This window comes from Cyclopterus lumpus, chromosome 5 (genome assembly GCF_009769545.1).
Source record: "Cyclopterus lumpus isolate fCycLum1 chromosome 5, fCycLum1.pri, whole genome shotgun sequence".
In the NCBI taxonomy this organism is placed as follows: domain Eukaryota; kingdom Metazoa; phylum Chordata; class Actinopteri; order Perciformes; family Cyclopteridae; genus Cyclopterus; species Cyclopterus lumpus.
Window position 1 is genome coordinate 7,876,256 of NC_046970.1, and position 23,429 is coordinate 7,899,684.

Sequence of the window (23,429 nt, forward strand, 5' to 3'; positions counted from 1 at the left end):
ACAAGGCTGAACCACTTGATTGAAGGCCTACGCTTGTGTATCTACACTTGTGTATCTAATGGAGCGTTCCATTAATTAAAGTCAACTGAATACTACGGGATCCTGCAATTAACGAGCTTGGTTTAATGCTTGGTTCCAGTGATTTAGTGCCTCATGTCCATAAAGTTGAAGGATTTACAAAGAGATGGATTTAAAAAAAAATAATCTGGGTTGTAGGCGGAAGCTGTCATAGTTGTCAGCTATAATGGATATGTTGGATTTCATCTTTAAGTGCTTTTGCCAAGATATCTGTCAAAGAGACCTTATAGAAGTGTTAACACGTCGAAAATATAGTCATCAAAAGCTCTTAAAATAAAGGCATCTGTTTTTGGGCTGTTCTGGCATCTAACAACAAACTAAGACCCTGGAAAAAGAACACAGAAAGAAACAAGAGACCATCTTGTAATGGGATAACAGCAGACGCAACACCAAATCGGTCCACTTCCAGCTCACGTGCTCCAACCAAACCCATCTCCAAACTCTGCCTTCATTCGCATCTCAACTACACACCTATAAAGTTTCTAGCACAGCTAGAGTTCGCTTTTGTTGAGTTGACAAACTCTGCCCACAAACATATAAGCTAGAGCTGTCCTGATTGATCCGGTGGCGGTCGTTATCTGCCGGTATTCAGTTTGGGAGAGGTGCACGGCACTTATAATTGCTGGTGCGTGACACGCTACTTAAACAAAACAGGTCAGCAGTATGGAGACGGATCATCAGCAGGAGGAAACCTAGTTCACGTTAGCTGTTGGCAGCCGGTGAGCAGCACAGTCCTGCTTGGCTGCATAACGTTAGCTAAGAGCTAACGTACCCAGTTCATACATTGTATATTTGGATGGCTTTTCTCCCATCAACCTTGACCAATTGTCTTCAACGGGTTCTACTGCTAAACCGTCTACCTGTCTCTTGGACCCCATCCCAACGAGGTTGCTTAAAGACATGTTGCCTTTAATTGGCACCTCTCTGTTGGATATTGTTAATGTGTCTTTGCTAACAGGCCATGTACCACATTCCTTCAAAGTAGCTGTAATTAAACCTCTCCCCGAAGATGCCCACTCTTAATACAGAGTTGTTGGCTCAGAATTCAGCTGCTCGACTGGTCTTCAACCTACCGAAATTTACCCACACTACTCCGCTCCTCCGCGACCTTCACTGGTTACCGGTGGCCGCCCGCATCTGCTTCAAAACATTGGTACTTGCGTACCGTGCTGTGAACAGATCGGGTCCGGTCTACATCCAGGACATGGTCAAACCATACACCCCAGCTTGTTCACTTTGCTCGGCTTCTGCCAATCGGCTTGTAGCTCCTTCACTTCGAGCTAAACACTCAACAAAATCACGACTGTTTGCTGTGCTGGCTCCTCATTGGTGGAACGAGCTCCCCATTGACATCAGGACAGCAGAAAGTCTCTACATCTTCCGTCGCAAACTAAAAACACATCTTTTTCGACAATACCTTGAATAGGGCAGAGCCGTAGTAGCACTCTAGTAGCACTTAAATGTCCCTTATCGATAGCACTTTGTAGTTTGGCACTTTAGTAGCACTTAAATGGCACTTACGGATAGTACTCTGTAGTTTGACGTTATTGAAGAAATTGTACTTGCTTGATTTTGGACTCATGGTTTAATGCACTTATTGTAAGTCGCTTTGGATAAAAGCGTCAGCTAAATGACATGTAATGTAATGTAATGTAACTACTGTAACATTTCAAAAATCAGTCACATCTTGTCTCAAAGAGATGCAGAAAAGCTGGTTCACGCGTTTGTTACTTCTAGATTGGATTACTGCAACTCCTTATTATCAGACTGCTCTAATAAGTCTCTCCAGTTGATCCAGAATGCTGCAGCTTGTGTACTAACAAAAACTAAGAAAAGAGATCACATTACTCCTGTATTAGCTGCTCTGCACTGGCTCCCTGTAAAATCAAGAATCACATTTAAAATTCTTTAAAATTCTTATGGAGCTAGTAGTACCATACTGCCCCACTAGAGAGCTGCGCTCACTAAATGCAGGGCTACTCGTGGTTCCTAGAGTCTTCAAAATTAGGATGGGAGCCAGAGCCTTCAGTTATCAAGCTCCTCTTTTATGGAACCAGCTTCCACTTTCAGTTCGGGAGGCAGACACAGTCACCTCATTTAAGAGTAGACTTAAGACTTTCCTCTTTAATAGTGCTTATAGTCAGGGCTGAATCAGGTTTGCCCTGTTCCAGCCCCTAGATATGCTGCTATAGGCTTACAGGCTGCTGGGGGATGTGTTAGGATACACTGAGCACCTATCTCCTCTTCTCTCTCGGCTTATGGATGAATTTACATCTCTTCATTGCACCTTACTAACTCCGCTTTCTTCTGCTTCCTCCCTGGAGTCTTTGTGACTTCCCGTCTCATAGGGTCCATTGGACCTGGCTGTGTCTGATGCCTCGTGAGCCGGCCTCCCGCGTTGACCCTGCTGATCGCCCCGCCCCCCTTCTCTATGCCTCCTTCTGTTTCATGGATTGTTGTGGAGGTCCATTCATACATTGTCATATTCATTGAATGTGTTTATGTAACTCTGTTCATTCTGTACACATGACATCTATTGCATCTGTCCATCCGGGGAGAGGGATCCTCCTCTGTTGCTCTCCTGAAGGTTTCATCCCTTTTTTCCCTGTGAAAGGTTATTTTTGGAGAGATTTTCCTGATCCGATGTGAGGTCCTGTACAGATTGTCAAGCCCTTATAGATCACTTATATATATTTATAGTAATATAGTCATTCCATACTTCCTTCATATCTCTCTGTTGACCAACGTAGGCCACATCTAGTCTATAGACCAAGCCACGGAAAAAACGGATCCTATATTTCCCATAATGCAACTCATTTGTTGTCTATCTTATGCATTTTTCATTTTATGTTTGCAATTTTAAATATTATAGGTGGAGGATTCAAATAAGCTTAGCTTTTTGTCTCTTCCTGCACTGATATTCATTTATCTCTGTTGTAATTTTATTGTTTGAATTGTGCAAAAAAAATAAAAAAGTGTCTTGTACTCAAGACTTACTGCCTGTAAAATGCCAAAGTATTTAAAACCTCAGGTCCACAATTTATAAATGTGTAGTTTTTGTGACATTTTTTGTCTTCAAAATTTGGAAAGCTGCTCCTAAGTCCTAGCCTAACTGGTTTCACATGCTGTATAGTACTCCTTTATGAAATGAATTATTTAGTCGAATAAGTGGACTGTCCCTTTAAAAAGTGAGCGCTTTTCTTTCTCAACACAGATAAGTTAATGTTGTAAATCTGTCGTCCAAACTGAATAATTTTCTTCTCGTTCATTTAGCGTCCCAAGAGGACAGGTTATGGACTGGGCCACACATGTTACTCTTGCCTTATTAAGGACTAGTGTAAACACTTTCCTTTGTCTCACTGACAGACATTACGGGAGCATCCTAGGAGCTCAGGGGGGGCCAGTAGCACATTATTGAGCAGACGGTAGAGCCAAATGGTAAGCCATCCATCATGCGGTTTCTCCAGGGGCCCAAGGATTGAGACGTCCACCGTGCCTGATCACCCCTTTTTTACAAGGGTAACCAAAGGAAATCCCATTTGAAATGAGCATTAATAACTGCTACTTCACTAAATCAGTCAGAGAAGACGATGATAAAACCCTTGCTTTTTCTTTACTTGACAGTAAAGGAGCTGTTTTTGTTTGCTGGACCAGGTGCAGCTCTTCCTGTAGCCAGCTGTGGGCTGCGGCTAAATGAGCTGGAGGAAAGCGTTATGTTAATAACTGCAGAATTCATTTGGCACCTGGGGGAGGACAAGCCCTTCAGTCCAGCTGAGCTCGGCTTTTATTCACAGGCTTTGACCGTCTTAGGTCAGCGAATCATTACCTCGCTCCAGCAGGGCCAGGGACTAACAACCAGCACTAGGACTGTCCTATTAATTTTGTAATAAAGATAACGACTCCCAAGATGCACTATACATTTAGGAAGACGAACAGTGTTAATGTGTAGTTCAGCCGGTTATTGCAGGGTGTCAGATTTCTGTTCATTTTATAGAAAATTCCAGTATTTGCAAAATGGTCAGCAGCGGCTCGGTATCTTTTGAAGAACATGTTGAAAGGTTGCCTTCATCTGAACTCACTCTGACAGCTTTTACTGTACAATGCCCTGTGGGAGATCACACTTTTCGTTCAGACTGCCAGCTCAAATAATTTTTTGAAGGAAATACAGATTGATTTTAGAACAACAAAAAACATAAAACACTGTGTCCCCTTCACAATGTAAATTAGCATCCTCCAATCACGGCAGACAAACTAAGCGACTTTCTACCGCCACACCTTGACAGCGCGATTGACCGATTGTCGATCGTTTCAACAGCGGTTAGAAGCGATCATTAAAAAGCCATGTCGCCAGCGTAGCCTACGTCGGTATCGCTGCAAAGCAAAAACAATGTGGGCAGCGGGTATTAACAGATCGGATTTCAGAATCGCCATGGCCGTGGTCTCACATCGGATGTGTTGGCGTGTCCGGCTCGGCAACCAAAAGAAAGAGCAGAGAAGCTTTGATTACAACACATTCTCCGGAAATTGTTGTTTGCTGCTATATTAATGTTCCAAATCTGCTAAATATCCCCTTTAAACCCATCGTGTATCACGGACAGACCACATAAACAGGACACTGTTGACAATGAAGTTTGAAAAGTTACCTTTTGAGAATGCAATTTGACCCAATCGACATTGGTCTTGCTGGAATCCGCAATATTATTACAATGGATGCAAACATGAGAACATGAGAATGGAACCTAAGTTGATTTCCCTAAAAACGGCCCACTTTCAACAAACTCGAGCAATGCCTGTTCGGGGGAATGGCAATCAGAAACAGGCCGATGTCACAGCAGTTTTTTTTCAACCGGATAGAGCGAGTACCATGAAAGAGTCCTTACTGCCACAAGTCCAGCCCTCTCTCTTCTCTGTCAGTCTCTCTCACACTTAAAATAAAAAGGAAATGAATGCAACAAATGAAGAAAAAAAAAACTTCAACCCTGCACGTCTTTGGATCCCCATCAATCCACACTACCGAGTGTGGATCGGATGAACAGCTCTCGAGTTATGAGAAGAACACACAGACAGACACAGAGTCCTTGCCTTATAGTTAGGTAAGATGTTTTGCACATATTTTTCACAGTGTGAACTCAACAAACGAAAAAAGAAAAAAAAGAGCCTGTAGCATGGACGCGTGAGGAACACATCTCAGCATTAGTTGAAAGTGACAACCACCTACACACACACAAGGTCCAGAAACTGGCCCCACATCTAAACACCAGCTGGGCTGAGGAAATGGCCGTTAGGGAGAGGTTTACGCAAAGAAAAAGTTGTGAAAATAATTTCTTATTTACTTAGATTTTGTAACCTTTGAGCCCTCTCCCAATTTAAACCCAGAATAATAAAGTCATTCTTCCTCACACATCATACACGCACATGCTAGTGCTGTTTGTAGAACACGTTTCCAACCCCACATCCGCCCGAGCTGATTCTTAGAAAAATACAGCGGTTTGTATTTCCTTGAAAATAAAAAGAATAAAAAAACCTTTGAGGCGACTGACTGCGCCGGCAGCCACACTGTTCTGCTGATTCAGTCGGCAGAACGGATCCCATTATCTTGTTTATTCTCATGGAAACTTAACAGTTTACCATGTGACCTACATTTGCTCTCAACAGATTCAGGTCTCAGATGGGCGCCGATTGGAAACAGCTTTTTGTGCGAGTTGAGAAGGAAGTCGAGAAATGTTTCGAGATACGATCGAGATACGGGGTTTGATGCCTTCTTCCTTCGGGGGTTATGCGAGGGTGGAGTCCCCCCCGCCTTGACCCGCTCCCCCCTCCAGGGTTCATTAAAGGCCTCCCTCGCCTGCTGCGCATTAATGCTGCGTATATCCCCCACTACGTATCGGGGGAGTGATAAATGGCCAGGGCCAGCCTTATCGCCACCTCTCCACCCTCCAAGCTCAGGGAACCGATGAACATTGCCCGCGGATCTAACAGCTCCCATGGGCCTGCCGCTATCCGGGGGGAACCGCCCCGTGCGTGTAATTGAAGCTATTGTGGGGCCAGCTGAGGTCTGAGGAGGAGTGACGAGTACATGACGTCCTCACATGACTCAAATTGGACCCTGATTGATGGCTATCTCCCTCAGCTTCAGGCTCCGCCCTGCCGAGGATTGAGCCATTGTCCCTAAGGTCTCTGGGATCGAAGACAGAAGCTTACAACGCAGCTCTTTGTAGCCGGTCCTGACTTCACACTGGCGAGTCCAGGAAGAGCTGCCGCGTACTGGTACATTTACAATGATACAAAACAGGGAGCGTTAGTAAATGCTCGCATTTTTTAAGCTGGAACCAAAACACGTTTATATTTTTTGCCTCGATAACTGATCAGGCAAAAAAAAAAAGATTCAGGATATCCATGGAGTCACAGGCTATTTTTTTATTGGACCATAAAATTCATTTTCTGTCAAAATAACAACGCAGTGTGCTTTTTGACATTGGCGTGCACAAATAAAAAGTATTTCTGCATACGCTTGTATGTAAATGTTATTTAAATGAATTTAATTATTCTAAAACTCTCATACAGCGCATGACCTAAAAGCCTAGTTGAAACAATATTATGTCACGTACAAATATGTTAATAAGGAATGTTGAAACAGGCAGAAGTTGCCTAATATTGGTTTCTGTTCATGGCCTGAGGTCCGTATTAAAATATTAAGATGCAAATGTAAACGTAAGATGTACATCTTTAAGTTTAATATTCAGATGTAACACATAGAACGAAGACATTATTGGTGTCTGTGCCAAGACATGGAGAATTTCACTAAATGTATGTCAAGCCATATTTATATATACATATTTCTATCTATCTATAGTTTATCTTTAAAAAAGTCACTGCATCTCTAAAAAATGATCAGCGGGTCGTAGTTTGTCCATTCTCAGACTGAAATGATCAGTTATCAAAATACATGGTGATTTCTGCTGGTCGCTTAATTTATTATTCAAATACTTGTTGTTACACTAACAACAAGTCTATGCTCCTTCTTTTCAAAATCAACCCAAATGATATTAAGAGCTTTGAAAACTGGTTTGAGAATAGTTAGGATATGTTCTAACAAAAAGATGAATGAAACTTACGGATCCTTATCATGCTTTTCACTTCAACTTAGCGATTAATACTTAATAGCAAGGAAGCACAGTGATTTTCCACAAAGGTGAATCATTGAGAGAATGTGGCTTAAATACTGTACTAATGCCCCTTTATTATTATTTATCGCAATCTTTAACTTTACACGTTTGTGTCAGTTTTGACCATGTTTGAACAAATGTAAACTAAAACTGAGAAAAATAATACTTTTATGACAAAACAGTGAATTAATTCCCAGAGATTGCCTTTTAATGAGCAGCTGGACCTGAGTCAACATATAATTGTCTGTTTTAGCAGCTTTCTCATCATCTGGACCGCGGAGCACACGAGTAGAGCCCAAAGGGCTGTGCTCCCTCTGGTGGAATTCCGCCCTTAACACTGACACGGGCGGTGCTGAATATCAGTGACGAGCCAGTCATTTGAAGAAGAAGAATGCTCTTCAAATGAATGGTGGCATTTATCAACCGCAACTACCACTGTCGCTGATGGTTTGAGCAGGTCGACGGTATGAGCAGATGATTATGAAGTGACTTAACGCACATGGAGCTGTTAGCGGTGGTGGAAGAAGTACTCAAATCCTTTTAAAGTACAAAAGTAGTGCTGTAGCATTACATATGTGATCATTTGTATGTCGATAATGCATTTTTAACATATTTATAATGCCTTATAATTTGCATAGAACACTCTATAATCTTAGCTATAGGCATTCATGTATATGCTTATAACAATAATAATGTTATAGTGATCTATTAGGTCAAGTATCACAACATTTCTGTTAATAGGATCATAGTGTATTACAATTCCCATAGTTATAATGAGTTCACGATTTTAATAATGCATTATAATCACTGTTTTTATTAATTATAGTGTGGTTACATTAAGGGGTCATTGCTTGTAAAGGAAAGTTTAGATTTAATTATATATTTGCTCACTTTACTTAAAGCAAAAAGTCAGATACATTTATTAGAATGCATTAAAAAATTGCTTATGATATATTATTAAAAGATTATAATATTTTACAACTATTAGAATTATGGAATTATAATAAACTCATGCTTGCAGAATACAATGGCATTCGTGAAGTATGATGATACTCAAGGCTTTATACTATTCTTCTAAAGCATTATGAATGTTTATGAGTGCTTATAACTACAATTATACAGTGCTATAAGCAGATTATTATTCATTCAGTATGTTTATCGGAGCAATTATTGATGACTGCTGAAATGTGGCAACAGGGGATGATGCCCCAAAGTAACTAGAAGCTGTTAGCTTCATGTAATTGAGTAGAAAGTACAACCTGTTGAGAGATCACCGTTAGCGTATTTGACCGTTTCCATTGCCTTGGCCCTTGGGCTGGTAGAACCGGAGCCTCACTTCGTCCTCACTTCTGTCTTTTGAACCACTTTTGTTTGGCAAGTCTGTTCGCACCAACACCACAAACAAGATGAAAGGTGAAGCAGAATGTCAGAGGATCCCTACTGTTCAAGCTCTCTTCTGTTGACAGCCTTTTAAGAGTGTGCTCCAAAACACATCAACAATATTGTTAGGCCTTGTTTTAACCCCCTAAGGCCCATACTGAGAAGAGGTGCACTTTTTACATCTTGGACTTCTTTGAAATGGTGACACAAGATGGTAAAAAATCTGTCTGTCTGTCTGTCTGTCCATCTTTTCATTAATTCATCCAATTATTAATCCATCTTCTATCCGTCCATCACACTGATGTTTTATCAATCATCCCTTTGAGCACATTTAATGACAGGGAAGACTGCAGGAGGTTGCGCAGTGTGCCCCGCCTCAGCCCGGACCTGCAGAAACAAAACACTCCGTACTAGTAGAGTCAAAACCCCTTTCAGACCATAAAGCATAAACTAAATCACAGCAAATACACAGAGGACTGACTCACATGGCAAATATATAGATCAGGTTTCACTGCCCAGATTGCAGATACGTTGGAAATAAGAGTAATATTGACAGGATGTCACTCCATCCTGACTGCAACACTATACTGTCAGACAAATACCGGCCCGACGCCAAGCATGAATATGCAACAGCCTCAGAAAGGACAAATAACAACATAAGGCTACTGTTTCAAGTATACAGCCATTAGAGCACTCACAAAAAAGTATTCCTGCCAACTTGTAAAAGGCCATTGCAGGACTGGATTTGAGTTACATAAACCGCACACACATGTGACAGCTCACTTCGGTCGATGCAGGTAAAATGCAAAGTAGATGATAGAGTTAGTAAGAAATCACAAATGAGTTATACATCGTTATCGCTCAAAGAGGCTACACATAATTGATTTATCTAATGACTTTTGATTTTAAAAAATGAATAAATGTTCATGTAGGTTTCATGACCTTCATGAGCTTCTTTGATATGAACCATTTCATTATAATAAAGATGCTTTAAAAACCTCAAAATCTTACTTTATAGTTTTCCTATAGTTGTTAAGTGCTCAAATTGTTGGAGATGAAAGCCTTGGGTCATGCTCATTGATCGCTCTGTCTCATCACTACTGCTGTGTTTGACAGCTATTTGAACACTTCCTCCCAGAAAATAGTTCCAACATCCCTGCCAGGAAAAATGTCTCAGTTTTGATCCGCCATAACTGATATTCTTACATGCTTTATAGTTAGTTTAAGCTTATTGTTTATCTTTACTTTCCTGTTCTAGTTTAATTTTGCCATTCTTATAGCGTTGTATTCATATGCAACAGGCAGCGATTTTCAGTGAAAGAAAAGCTAAAAAAAACACTGAAAACTTAAAGATTTCTTCGATGGAAACAGTATTTTGTATGCAGAGAAAATATTTTTGCATCACACCCACATGACTGGCCTACAGCTACTAAGCAGTCAGGCAGCTCTTTTCCAAATTCCTCCGCACGCAGAAAGATTCGATAGGACCAAAGTTGTGGTCTCTGCTGACAAAATCAATTTATGTCTGCAAGGTTTTGACTGGGATTTTAGTCTGTTTTCATCTCCAAGACGACGGCAGAAGCCCTGTGCTGCCATCGTCTTGGAGATGAACACTGACTTCATCTCCACTTGAAATGTGTTGCACTGTTATTGGTCGAGTTATTTGTATTTATTATTATTGGGTTTTTATGACTTATTATTACCGGACATGATTACATGACTGGGTGAGACACACTGCTGAGTTAAAAAGGGAGACACGGTACAGTTAATAATCCCCAAGTCAGAGGTTAGCAGAGCATGCCGATAGCAACCTATGTTCACATCAATATAAAATGTGGCTTTATTTCGAGATTGCAAACCTGCAGAGGCTGGCAGCCAACTTGGAAGTACCAAATGTCAGGCTGTTTTTTTTTGTTTTTTTTTACCAGCACCTGAGAGCAGTATCACAGCCGGTGATAATCATCAGATGATAGGAAATGCCCCGCGTCTAGATTAGCTGCAAAACCTAATCAAGCAGAGGACTCTATCTCTGTCAAAAAAATATAAAATCTGCTGTTAAGAGATAAAGGACAAAGGCACGGGCAGGCTGAGACGCTGCACAACTGAGGATGTGTATGGCTCATAATGCTAACTGCCATTTGAACTAGACAGCCTGCTCTGTGACAGAGCTGTAACAAACTGCGTGCGTGCGTGCGTGTGTGTGCGTGTGTGTGTGTGTGTGTGTGCGCATGTGTGCTGTGCAGGTATACAGCTTTGGCGCGGCACTACCGGCCGGCCGAAATTCGCCTCTGTGCAGATTTATGGGAGAGCGAGGCCGCTTTGATCTCCGCTACTCTCGGCTGCGCTGCCATGAAAGAGACTTTACAATCAGATCAAGTCAACACAAACAGCGGTTGCACGAGAGAGGGAATAAAAAAAAAATGTATTACAAAAACGATCTATTTATGGCCTCCCCATTTATGGCGATGACGACGCTTGTGTGAGGTCACTGGTAATTAGCTGCAACACCTCTAGTTGTACTGATGGTGCCGACCTGCTGGAAACAGCCGTGCCCCCCCCCCCCCATATGGTGCAGGGCTCTTATATCACCGCGACCAACAACAAACCAACCGCTGCATACTAATAAACGCATGCAGATCTCCTTCCTAAATCAGCGAGGCTAATTTGTTTCTTTTTGGCCCTCTGGCTTTGTTTATGTGGCGTTACAAACAACAGCGAGGATGGGCCGTGGAGGTAGAAAGCAGCAATTACGATTTACACTGACACTCGACAGTTTAATGCAATGCATAAAGACAGTTTGACACGGTCGTCTTTCAAGATGTGAAGTTGCACAGCGAGCGCCTTAATATTTCAGCGGCCCCATTCATTATTGAAAAGTGGGCAGACGTCGGTGGCTGGATTTGTAGTGACAGTAGACTGGGAACAATGTTGATAACAAACAGGTCCTGCAATGCGCTCTGTATGAATATGCTGACGACAAAGTTTCCAATAAAGTCCAATCAATCCATCTCGGACTGCAGCTCCAGCTGCTTTATTTGATATCGCTGTCATGGTGAGTGATGTATGTGGAGCCTATGAAGCCACTGTCGACAAACACAGTTAAGAAGCACGGGAAGATGAATGGCATCGCCCTGTATTAACCACATCCACGCCATTCCCAATCTGACAGCTGTTTCTCAATAATTAACAGCCGTTCAAGTCTAATTGTTAAGTACTTCTCTGAAGAGCACTTACACATTAATTACCTCAACGCCTTGTGGCGCACTGCACCCTGAAATAACCACGTGACTGCACCACGAAATGTAGCTGGTAGACACTTTGTATCGCAAACTCACGACGTTAGGATCAGAGGGTCCTTTTCTTCAAGAAGTCTAGCTACAGCTGCAGTACTCAATATCTTATTACCAACAACAGATCGAATGACTGACCCCTTTCAAATTGCAGATAATCATAGTGATGAACCACCAGAGAATTATTAACTGGCAAACAAAGCCCCATAAGCTTTTAGCAAATTATAGTTCATTGAATCTTATAGTGTTGTTTACCTTTATATAACCAGATAAGTCAATTGACAACTAGTTCAAAGATTTGGCTTTCCAGTGTTTTGCCTTTTGCAACCCTGTCTCCGACACAGTTATGTTCCCACACAACTAAGCTGCATCCTAAACTACGTTTCGAGAGGGAAACATGCTTTCCCCCGGATAATATTCGCAACTTTAAACACGTGGTTAACGTTGTGAAAAGAAACAAAGCAAAACAGCAACGCAACTACATGGTTATGTTTAGGCAACACAGCTATATGCTTGGGTTTGGTTTAAAATCAGCGAATTTGTTACGCTATTTAAATTAAGGACGTAACTTGAAATAAGTTTCCACCGACTTTTGGTTTCACAAAAGACATACATAGGGTGAAAGTCCTGTGTTTCTTTCACATGTATAGTTTCAAATCGGCGGACTATGATCCAAAACATATGGTTAGAAGCAGCAAATATAAACTGACTCAGTGATGTCAGAGCAGAGCAATATCTATATAAATGTTGCTAACATCAGCAAACTTTAGCCACTATAAACTTTTTATTTGGAAGATGAGGAATGTGTTACCATATTTCTTTTTTTTTAAAAGTTAATCTCACTTTAAGTACACATCTCTACCTAACAGAAATATAAAATTACAAAAGAATACATTCTTCATCAGGTAAAACTCAAATATTCTTTTATCCCTTATTTTTGTCTGAAAAGCGTGAATAACTACAAAACTGGAGAGGCAAGGTTTTCATCCTACAGTGAAACTAATCGTTTGTTTGAATCAGTACTTTAACATTAGAAACTCTGAAGCAACAGTCTATAAACCAAACCCTTATTCATCGTTTGAAAGATTGATCGATACATAAATATGACGACTTTCGGTGGAAATACAAGGCTTTTTACTTGCAACACAGTATTGTGTTATCGATTGGTATTGCTGTGAAGACACAGCAAGTCATTACAGGTCCAGTTATTTGCTACAGATATGCACTCTGCAAGCTCGACAGGAGAGAAGAGTATCCTCAATCTGATTTCCACACTTCCTTGTGTCACTACAGATTGGATTAATTCTGGACTCCTCGGTCTAGCAAGAGCAAAATGGATGAAAAGCTGATTACAGCCAGTCAAAGACCGGGGCAGCAAGTCTCCCAAAAACAAGACAAAGACACTCTTGATTGAATCTTGAGTACAAAAAAAAACATCATAAGTGCCAGAAATGGATCCAGCCAGCAGTTGTAAGCTACATATAAATGTGTCCTCATGAGAAAGACAGCAACAAACACGTCATGATCTACTTAGGAGCAGCAGTCACTTGGCCTTGCCGCCTCTAATTAGTTGGACAAGACACATCAGCTTTGTATATATGGAGGTCCTTTCTATTCTCCAAGATTGGTTAAAACTAGACCATAAATACCATAAATAAGTAAAACCAACATTTATTATGACACACTTTCATAATGCCGGATTCTTCGGCGACCATGTGATCAGTCAGGGCACTTCAGGAATCCCAGCGCTGTGAAGCAGACCCACCAGCGACCTTGAACTGGGGTCGATCACATGATCGGCCGTGGCAGTCGATCCCCGGCTCTGAACATGCCCTGGCGTTGCATCTGTGCCCTGACCCGGGGAGGGGGAAAGGGGGGGGAGGGGCTGCTGGGTAATATGATGAAAACCCTGCTTAGCGCAGGCATGCCCTTAGTGGAACAGATGGAGGCTCCTTCTTTCTTATGCAATCCCGCACCAGTGAGCAGAAAGCAGAAAGTATGACTTTTGTGTGACTCGCCTGCTGCCTGGTACCACTGAGACTGATACAGCACGGCTTCCCAACACAGTCACTTTAAATAATGCGCAGTACAATATTGTATAAGAAGCCCTGGCGACAATAAAATATGCTTGCATGGTACCTTCTTGAAATGAATGGATATGTTGACTGTCAAAGTTGTTTGTCATGTTTTGTACATTCAATCAACAGCAGCGGTAGGTCATGCTGGCAATATTGAAAATTATGTGGTAAAATAATGAGTACAACTCCACTCGAGTGGTTGACGAGTCAAACAAACACCGGAATTTCACCAGGGAGACTGCTGGTTGTGTCCAATGTGAAACAAAGAATGAACGTTGACTTAACGTAACTTGTTGTGCAGCGTTGTTAAGTAACTTAAAAATCTGCGATCTAGTATATTATTAATGCTTTTTACATTGTTGCTTTACGTTGTTATATTTGTTACATAACATTATGAAAGAAAGTCCCTCAAGGGCGGTTGTTCTTTATTTACACTAGTTATGTTGTTAAGGTTGTTGCATAATAGTCAGCTAAAGGCGGTTGTTTCTTATTTACACTAGTTACGTTGTTATGGCTGTTGCAGTATGTCGTAACATACTATTGTCGCTTGTTACGTAAGCAAGTTCGCTAACAGCGGTTGTTATTTGATCACTGATGTCAAACATGCTTATGAAACGTAGTTTTCATTCAGAAACTTCGACATTCAACATATCCCGAGGTTTGCAGAAATGTTCAATGCCAACATCAGTTCTGGTGACTGGGTTGCATATAAGCCTGATGCATGAAACTCTACATAAATCCTCCAGTACACAGTAAGTGCACACTCCATCTTGAATTCATGAATAATTAGTTTTTTTTGCAGATTCCTCATTAATATTGATCACCTTCATTAATATTAGTATAGCTAGAAGCAATAGTCATTAATCTTAGCAAAACATTTCAGGAGTTGTTATCCTGCAGGAAATGATGTATGTTTTCTGTAAAACAGATCATGACATCTTCTATGAGAATCTTTTACTGCTTTATCCCTGAGTCATGTAATTACTGCTTCACAAAATTCTATTGTGTTTGTGTGTTGAGGAGAAAACATCCTCAAAGTGACTATGTGTATGCATGTAGCAGCCCAACTACCGTGACAGGCTCCAAGTGGAGGGATCCAAATTGACCAAAACAGTGAGATTAAACGGGCTGAGAGAAGAGGACGCTCCGAGGAAAGGCTTTGAATAATAATAACACTCTAGGAAAAGATGAGGGAGAGAGAGCCTGCCTTCTTCAGACCCCTTTCTAAAAATAGCTCAGCCGGTGTGACATCATCAGAGCTCTGCAAATTCCGTCAACCTTTTACTTCTTGTTGGTGCAGCAGAAAAAGTCTGTGTGGAGTCCATGGTAGCATCGATACAATAGCAACATGCGCGCACGCGCAAACACACAAAAAGTACATGCACGTGCACAGACCGGCACACACATCAAAAAACCTGTCGCAAATCCTTTTCGATTAAATCACCACATAAATAGCTAGTAAATAAGAAACATTTTATATATATATATATATATATATATATATATATATATATATATATATATATATATATATATATATACACACATATATTATATACATTTAGCCAGCAAGTTTTTGCTGGCAAATCTCGCGGATTTTCCTCAACTACCACCTCATTCCTTGAAATCCCCCAGCATGCAACATTTACACAAGTACTTACAAGTGATGGTGGCGTCTGTGAGTCATGGCAGAGCTGGGGACTTCTGTGTCTGGTCTGCAGGGAGCAAGAGAGCAGAAAGCTGAGGCAAACACTGACTGTTATACAGTTAAAGCTCCCTCAGTCACCCACCTACTCGCACACACCCACCTACACCCACCCACCCACCCACCCACCTACACCCACCCACCCACCCACCCACACACACACACACACACACACACACACACACACACACACACACACACACACACACACACACACACACACACACACACACACACACACACACACACACACACACACACAGTGCTGCTCGTTCAAGCTTGGACACATTGGAGATGATGGGCTCACATACAGCCGTCTCATGATGTACCCGGTGCCAGCCACACATCTCATTAGCCGCTGCCGCAGCACAAGCACTCTGATGGATTTATGGATTTAACCTATTTAATCTATATCTATGGACATAGTCTTGTCCTGTATACCCATTTAGTCTACTTAATCATATGGTCAATATCCATTTGTGTTTTGCAAAACAAAAGGGAGTGAAAATACTCACTCTGTACACGATTTTCTTCCAGCTCAATTGGCTGTGACTTTTATGAATCCAATCCAAAACAAACCCAGATTTAAAGACACAATGCATTTCTACTACACAACATAACATTTAAAATAAATATTTCCCTAGCTCTCACACATGCACAGAGAGGGTGTCGACCAAACAAGGATGATCTCTTTGTAAAAAGGGACCATGCAACGGCTCGCTGTACTACTGTACTGAGAGGGGGAGAGGGGATTGGCCCGATGGTCTCTATGGAAACCACCGGCTGTGTTGAGGGCAGGTCCACGGAAGGAAAGGCGTGAGGGAATCCAATCCGCTCCGTGCTTCTCATCCAGAGCAGATGAGTCCTCTGCAGCTAATGGACCACTGTGAACATGAGTCTGCAGGTGAAGGCCTAATCATATTTAATAATACTGGCAGTCGAGTTTCAGTCAGCAGAGACGACATTAAAGAGTAACCAAACCCCAGAAACCAGCAGAAAACCATACGTATGAGGGCATTTAGTAGGACTCATATTGTGCTTTAAATATGCATAGCGAGTAGTGGCTACTGTTTTTGACAGAATATAAAAAGAAAAACTGTTTTAGAAATGTTTTAGCCATGCAAGCAAAGCCGCTCTTTTGGACCACTTTGGTCCAGACTGATATATCTCAACAACTCTTTGATGGCTTTACATGACATTTGTACGGACATTCATGGTCCTCTGAGGATGACTTTGGTGACTTTACCTCTAGCACCACTAAGAGGTTGATATCTGTAGTCATAAGTGACATATCTATTTGATGCATCAACATTGACATTCTCTTCAGGATGACATGTAACAACAACCCAAGACTCCATGATTAATTCAACATTTCCGGTTTGTCCAATACCTTGGTTCATCCATTCAAAACTTAACTTCCCATCAACTGTATGTTGCGTTAAGCGCTAATTTGCTAATGTAAGCATGCTAACATGCTAAGCTAAAGTTGAGGATGATAACAATTATATCAGCTAAATATCTTCATGTTAGCATTTTCATTGTGATCCTGTTAGCATGCTGACTTTGATCTCAAAGCTCCGCTGGGCCTCAGTACAGCAGTACTCTTAATTGTCTTGGGGCCCTTTCGGTGGTCGTAACATCTCGTTTGGGCACAACTGTAGGCTATAGCTATTGGGATCACCATCATGAAGACATGATCCCTCACCTACTTCCCACTCATGAACACAATGTAACCATGTTTTGGGCTAAAACTTAACCCCTGTTTATATAATCTGAACACCCCTAATTGTATATATAATTACTGATCTGTCCTGAAGTGAAACAGCCCAGCTACTAAGGTTTAGAATTGCATGGAGGGTTTTCTGTGGTGATTCAGCTCTTCAGCAACAGACAATTGTCTTCTTTAACAGGAGTTTTTTTTTCGAGTACCAAATTCCAACCCCTGCCTGCAAAGTAGGGTAACCATCAACACCAAGACACAGGCCAAAAGCCCCATTTTAAATGGCAAAGTGCCTCAGTGTCCGTTAATGGACCTGTCTCAGTAGAAATAAACTGTTGTTACCTTGTCACTTGTAAAAAAGCATTATCAAAGAGGAGCAACTCAGCTGAATGACACTCTAGAGTCCCTCAAGAAAAGAGGGCATTTTCTTTGTTTGCAGTGCGATTACCTTTTTCTCTCGAGTTAAAAATGTGTCAAGCGAGCAGATGAGCAGCTGCTGGTTAAAGGATGCACCGGTAACATTTCTACCACACATGCCGCACAACAACAACAACAACAACAACGTTGTCGTCACCTAATCAAGGAGATACAAACAAAAACTGGAAATATGAAGGTGGCGGTCATTGACGAACGGCGAAATAAAAAAGCAGCAGCTAACATGTCCTGCCGAATGGGCTTTGCATGCTGCGCGTCCCTCACAGGAATACGTGCTGGCTGAAACCTTTGCGCCGTGACAAGAGGCGAGGCGGACGGAGGTGCTGAAACATCAATCACAGTCGAGGCCTTTACAGCAGTCATGACAATAGCGATAGCTGAAAGCGTCCGATCCTTACCCTCTCTGGAGACTTAATGACATTCAGTCCCACTCCACTCGAACACAAACCGGAGAGATAACCGCCTTGCAGGTGCAAGTCGGCGAGTCCCTTTCCCTCGGTGATCTGTCTAGCCTTAGCGAATGATCTAGTTGTTTTCAGTGTGCTCACAGCCAGGGAGAAAATGTACAGGGGGGCAAGTTTGTCAGTTTGATTTATAGTGCTAGATCGGTCGTGCATGGTGTACATTTCGATTTGCCAAACTTTTGATTTGATCTGGACAGGAGATGAGTAAAAAACCCAAGGGGCCTGCCTCCTGCTTCTACAGTACAAACATCATGCATATTTAGAGACTAGGCGACTATGGCTGTCTGCTACGACTGACAGGTGCCTGGGCACAGTGCTAAGGGAGGATATCATCAATAGTCTGGAATCGGGCAGAAGCCTCCCAGTGCGAGATCCTACCATTCGCAAAAAGGCCTGGCACAAACAGCTAAGACTGGACAGGAAGACAGACCGTACATATGGAAACCAGCTTGTTCCAAGGAACCCATGGATACTGGTTGTGGTGAGCAAGGAGAGTAGACCCAACGTCACTAGGCAGCACACGCCGTCTCTTGCCGAGAGATTTCCCCACCACCTCTAATCCTCAGGCCGAGTGAGCCTCATGGTCCGTTATGTAACTGGCTTATAGCATGAGGAGCGAAGTTCATAAGGACTGCTGGACATGTCTGCAGGGATAATATTCAAGCAGGTCTGTTTCCGGTCCGTTCTCCAAGTAAAACATCTCTTGTGTGTAATGGAAAGATTGCAATCTAATTCCAAAATACTTGAAATGAGAGTATTGACTCTTATTTTCTTGTACCTTTCTGAGCAGAATGAACTTTGGACCTAGTTTACCACACATGGTACATTAGAACTATGGGACACTGAGGCTACGGCTGTGATTTGGCAAGAATCTGACGATATGCGTTATGTATCGCATCACAATATATTGGGATTTCTTTTATCCAACTTTAGGAAAACTTTCATAGTATAAAGGAAACGCCATTGTATGCTCAAAAGTATGACTGACTTCACCTTTGCATGTAAACTATTATTTCCAAATCAATAGTGTTTTTGAGAATTGATACAGTATCACAAAACATAATATCACAAATAGCACTAAATTAATCATTTAGTAAATCTGCTCAGCCAGAGAGGTAGCTGGTATAGGGTTGGAGGAGGTGTTTAGGTTCTGTGGATATTGCTACGGCGTCGGGCCCAGAAAAGGAGGCTCTTCCTTAGAGAGAAAGAAAAAGAAAGCCTCGGGCTCAAAACAACACAACACACAAACACATCACTCCAATAACTGCAGTACCCTGCTTGCAATTGGGCAAACACATGAAGTAGGATGGGAAAAGAGGCTATGAAGTGGCAATTCAATCACAAGATCGCCCAGTGCTGTACATGATACGGCCACTTATCGAGCGTGAGTTCTGTGTGACGAAGGCCATTTTGCAGATTGTCTCATCAGTTTGTTAATCACTTCTGTGCAGCAGCGAGGCCAGGAGTGAGTGAGCAGCAGTAATGGAGTGACTGTGTGTGACTGCTGGCGGGCCAACGTGTGTGAAAAGTTGTCAGAGAGCCACTCCCCTTCTCGGTGGTCACTGTCTCCCTCCTCAGGCTGTCCTGCCACACACCGGCTGCAGAGCCTCAACAAAACTCCTCCAGCCTGCCCCGAACGGCACCTTCATGTTGAGCCCGCCTCATTAGAGCTCAGCTTCCAATCTTTTCCTACGTGACAACATGTCAATGTTGTGTTTACTGCTTGTTTACAGCTTTCCCCCAAGGACCAGAAAAAACTATCTATTATTGTTGTTTTTAAGCAGCCTTGTTAAATGAGCACAGGAGCTTCCAGGAAACTCTACATCCCCAAGAAGTCATCATATGTTTGTCAATAATCCAAAATAAATGTATCTCTAAAAAAATATGTAAATAACTAGTTTAACTATTTTTTACATTTATTTATTTATTCTTTTATTTATTTTCTACGCAGAATTTATCTTTATCTTTCCACATTTTTTTATTAATTATTTATTTACTTTACTTATTTAGCTTGTTGTCCCCAAGTGGCCAAATAAAAAAATAATATTGTTGCTTAAAGATCTTAACATACTGAAGTTATATCATATAATAAAATATATATCTAAATAATATATACATAAATCATTTTGTATTTACTTATTCATTCTCTATATGTCAATGTTATGTTTACAGCTTGTGTATGCTGTCTCCAAGAGGTAAATATATATATATATCCACCTACCTTTATAATAAATCACCTCTGGCCTGTTCCCCTTCAAATTGAATCATCAATAACCATTTCACCGCTTTCACTTTATATACTTTATACACATTTATGTATGAATGAGCACCTGAGCTTCCTGGAAAACTTTGCTTCCTGAAAAAGTTGGGCAGTTAAAACTTTGCTTCCTGAAAAAGTTGGCCAGTTAACCCATAAAGTCATAACATACATATTTGTCAATAATTCTTACACCCCTAGCTGACAGACATTTAGTCTAGACTTCAAGTAAAAGAATCTTTGGCATGTAAAGTGCGCAAAATTAAATTGTACATTAACGTAATCAGAAAGCGACACGGCAAATTGACCAGGGTGACCCTGCCTTGTCACTGATATTATCATTTGAGTGAATGGCTACATGAGTTTTTCAGAATGGTATGAGGAAGATTGTATACTTTGAGACTTGTGTGACCTGGAGTGTGTGTGTGTGTGTGTGTGTGTGTCACATTCTGGAGCCAGTGAATGTTTCTGGACCAACAGAGGGCACTGTGTTTTCACCTAAAGAGGCCTGCCCCACATGTCCCACAGGACCTCTGCTTCAGCGCAAAAGGACAGTGTCGACATATTGTTAATCTAAAATCGACTTTCATCACGGTTCGCATCAGGCCAAAGGCACACCTGAATAATTCATCGTCGGGTCTCTACGCATGGAGATGACCCCGTCTACGGTGTGGTGCACCGAAATGGCTGGGCTCTCCGATCTCACGCCACAGATCCAAAACTTGCTTGGTATTTTGTATTGCGTTTCATCCACAGCTTGTGTTCTCACAGACGACCGCCTTTGACCTGCAGGCCAGGTGTTTGATTGGAAGCCACTGCCTGTGGTTGATGTGTGAGATTGAGCGTGGGACTGGGTTCTTCCTGGTCACATTCTCAAGCTCAGAAACAGCTCAACCTCATCTCAGGCAGTTACTGGACATGCAACTATTAGTGGTGCAACGGACCACGAAGCCTGCGGTTCGGATTGTATCACGGAACACACAATTCAAATGATGAGGAAATAAAAGATTGTATTTTTATGGATTAATACAAACGTTGTGATGAGCAACTTTAATAATATATTCTAAGCTATTTAGAGTTCAGTGTAAACAGCCCATAATTCATCTCTAATATCTATTTATGTTGTTGTGAAAACATTTCCATCAAACAACTGGATTTATTCAAGTTTCTCACCAACACTACATTTAACAGAGTACATATAGACACATCATGGTAACGTGAGAATTTACCTTCCCCCAATACTAATTTTCACTGAACAGAGCCTGAACGCATCATAATGTAACCGAACGGAACCTTTGTTCTCCTGTCAATTTAAACAGAGATTGGTTGTTTATAATGTAACATTATCAGAGATCGTCGACTAGAAAAGCAATAAATGATGTCTTGATGGCATATTTTACTGAAAATGGACTGATAACGATCTTCAGCTAAACTATATTTCACACTGTAAGGGTTAACGTTAAACTGTGTAATTAATCCTCGGTTCACATGGGGGAGATCCGTACAGATCAACAGTCCGTCCACTGTTAACTCTGCAATTTGATTCAGTGGCCACTGTTTGGTGCCTATTATGGGTGAATTATGAGTTAAGGTGTAATATAATTTGTCAAATGACATATTTGGACCTATAGCCATATTATAAATATGTTGTGCTATATTTTATCATTAGATAATACATAATATGGAGTCATAGGTGTGACATAAAAATAATAAATCTGGAAAATAATAAGATATAGTTATATATACATTATATATGTATGTATAAATTATAAAGAAATATACAAATTACATGACAATTAAAATGTTTAAATATTTCACAAATAAAAAACAATGTGAAAATAAATGCTAATTTAAATTTTTCTTATTTGTCTTACATATTTATGTATTATATATTTTATTTCTCTTCCTATTAATTCCATATTTACTATTTACAATTTTTGTATTTACTTATTTATTTGTCTTTATACTCTTTATATCCCTCCACATTTATGTTCTTATTCTTTTACAGATGAATTCTTTTTTATGCAACAACTCCATATACTGTACATATCTGAGGGTGAATGAGACAGTCCGGGGAAAAGTGGTGTAACGGTTTGATTAAAAAACAGAACAAGGAGGAAGTTGCTTGTTCTCTATTGACACATAAAGCTGTCAAAACTGTTGGCTGTTAATTACCAAGCTGCTAATCACACGCCGCAATGTAAATTACTGCTTCAGATGCGCTTTAGGATGCTTGGGGAGAAACGCCCTTGCTAGTTTATTAAATTATCACTGCCAGTAAGCCTTAAGTGAAGCGTGAAAGATCAAATGAACATGAACAGTAATGTATGCCGGGGTGAGACACCTCAAGGCGTGTGCTCCTTAATAACGTTTTTTTCAAGGCTGATATCATGTCATATCAATGTCATATATTAGAGACGTATATCTACACACATGTGCGGGTTCTTTCACTTTTATAAGGCTTTTGATGTAAGATGAGAGCATTGGTTTTGATACGATACATTTTAAATATATGATGCAAATATAAAAAGTAATGCATCACAAAAAAAAGATGAAAGGGAAAAATACGTGTACATGCTTATGTCAGAATGAGAATATATGTGTGAGGAGAGTAGTTATACAAATATGAGTTCAAATATATGTATGTGACAGAGGATAATTCCTAGAGACCTGCAGGTAGCTCATACCCTACAAGCATTCAGGTAATGCTGTCACAAAGGGGTTTGCATGCTTCCATGTTTCCAGAGACATCCACAACTTCAAGTGAACAACTTATAGCACACAGTTTTTGTCCATTCCACCATTATTTAGACAATGCTACTGTAATTTGTTGGGGAACCAGAACGATTGAAACAA

The 23,429-nt window shown here is 41.0% G+C and overlaps 1 protein-coding gene across 4 annotated transcripts in view; it reads right to left on the bottom strand.

Annotated features, from left to right (window-relative positions):
* Positions 1-23,429, bottom strand: part of iqsec1b (IQ motif and Sec7 domain ArfGEF 1b) — a 178,606-nt gene that overhangs the window by 58,902 nt on the left and 96,275 nt on the right. For 3 of the 4 annotated variants that reach the window (XM_034531979.1, XM_034531978.1, XM_034531983.1), the window contains one exon: positions 15,654-15,707. The exons of the other annotated variant lie outside the window; for it this stretch is intronic. In XM_034531979.1, coding sequence (XP_034387870.1) covers positions 15,654-15,707 — 54 coding nt within the window. The remainder of the gene's footprint in view (positions 1-15,653; positions 15,708-23,429) is intronic. 4 annotated transcript variants of the gene reach the window in all.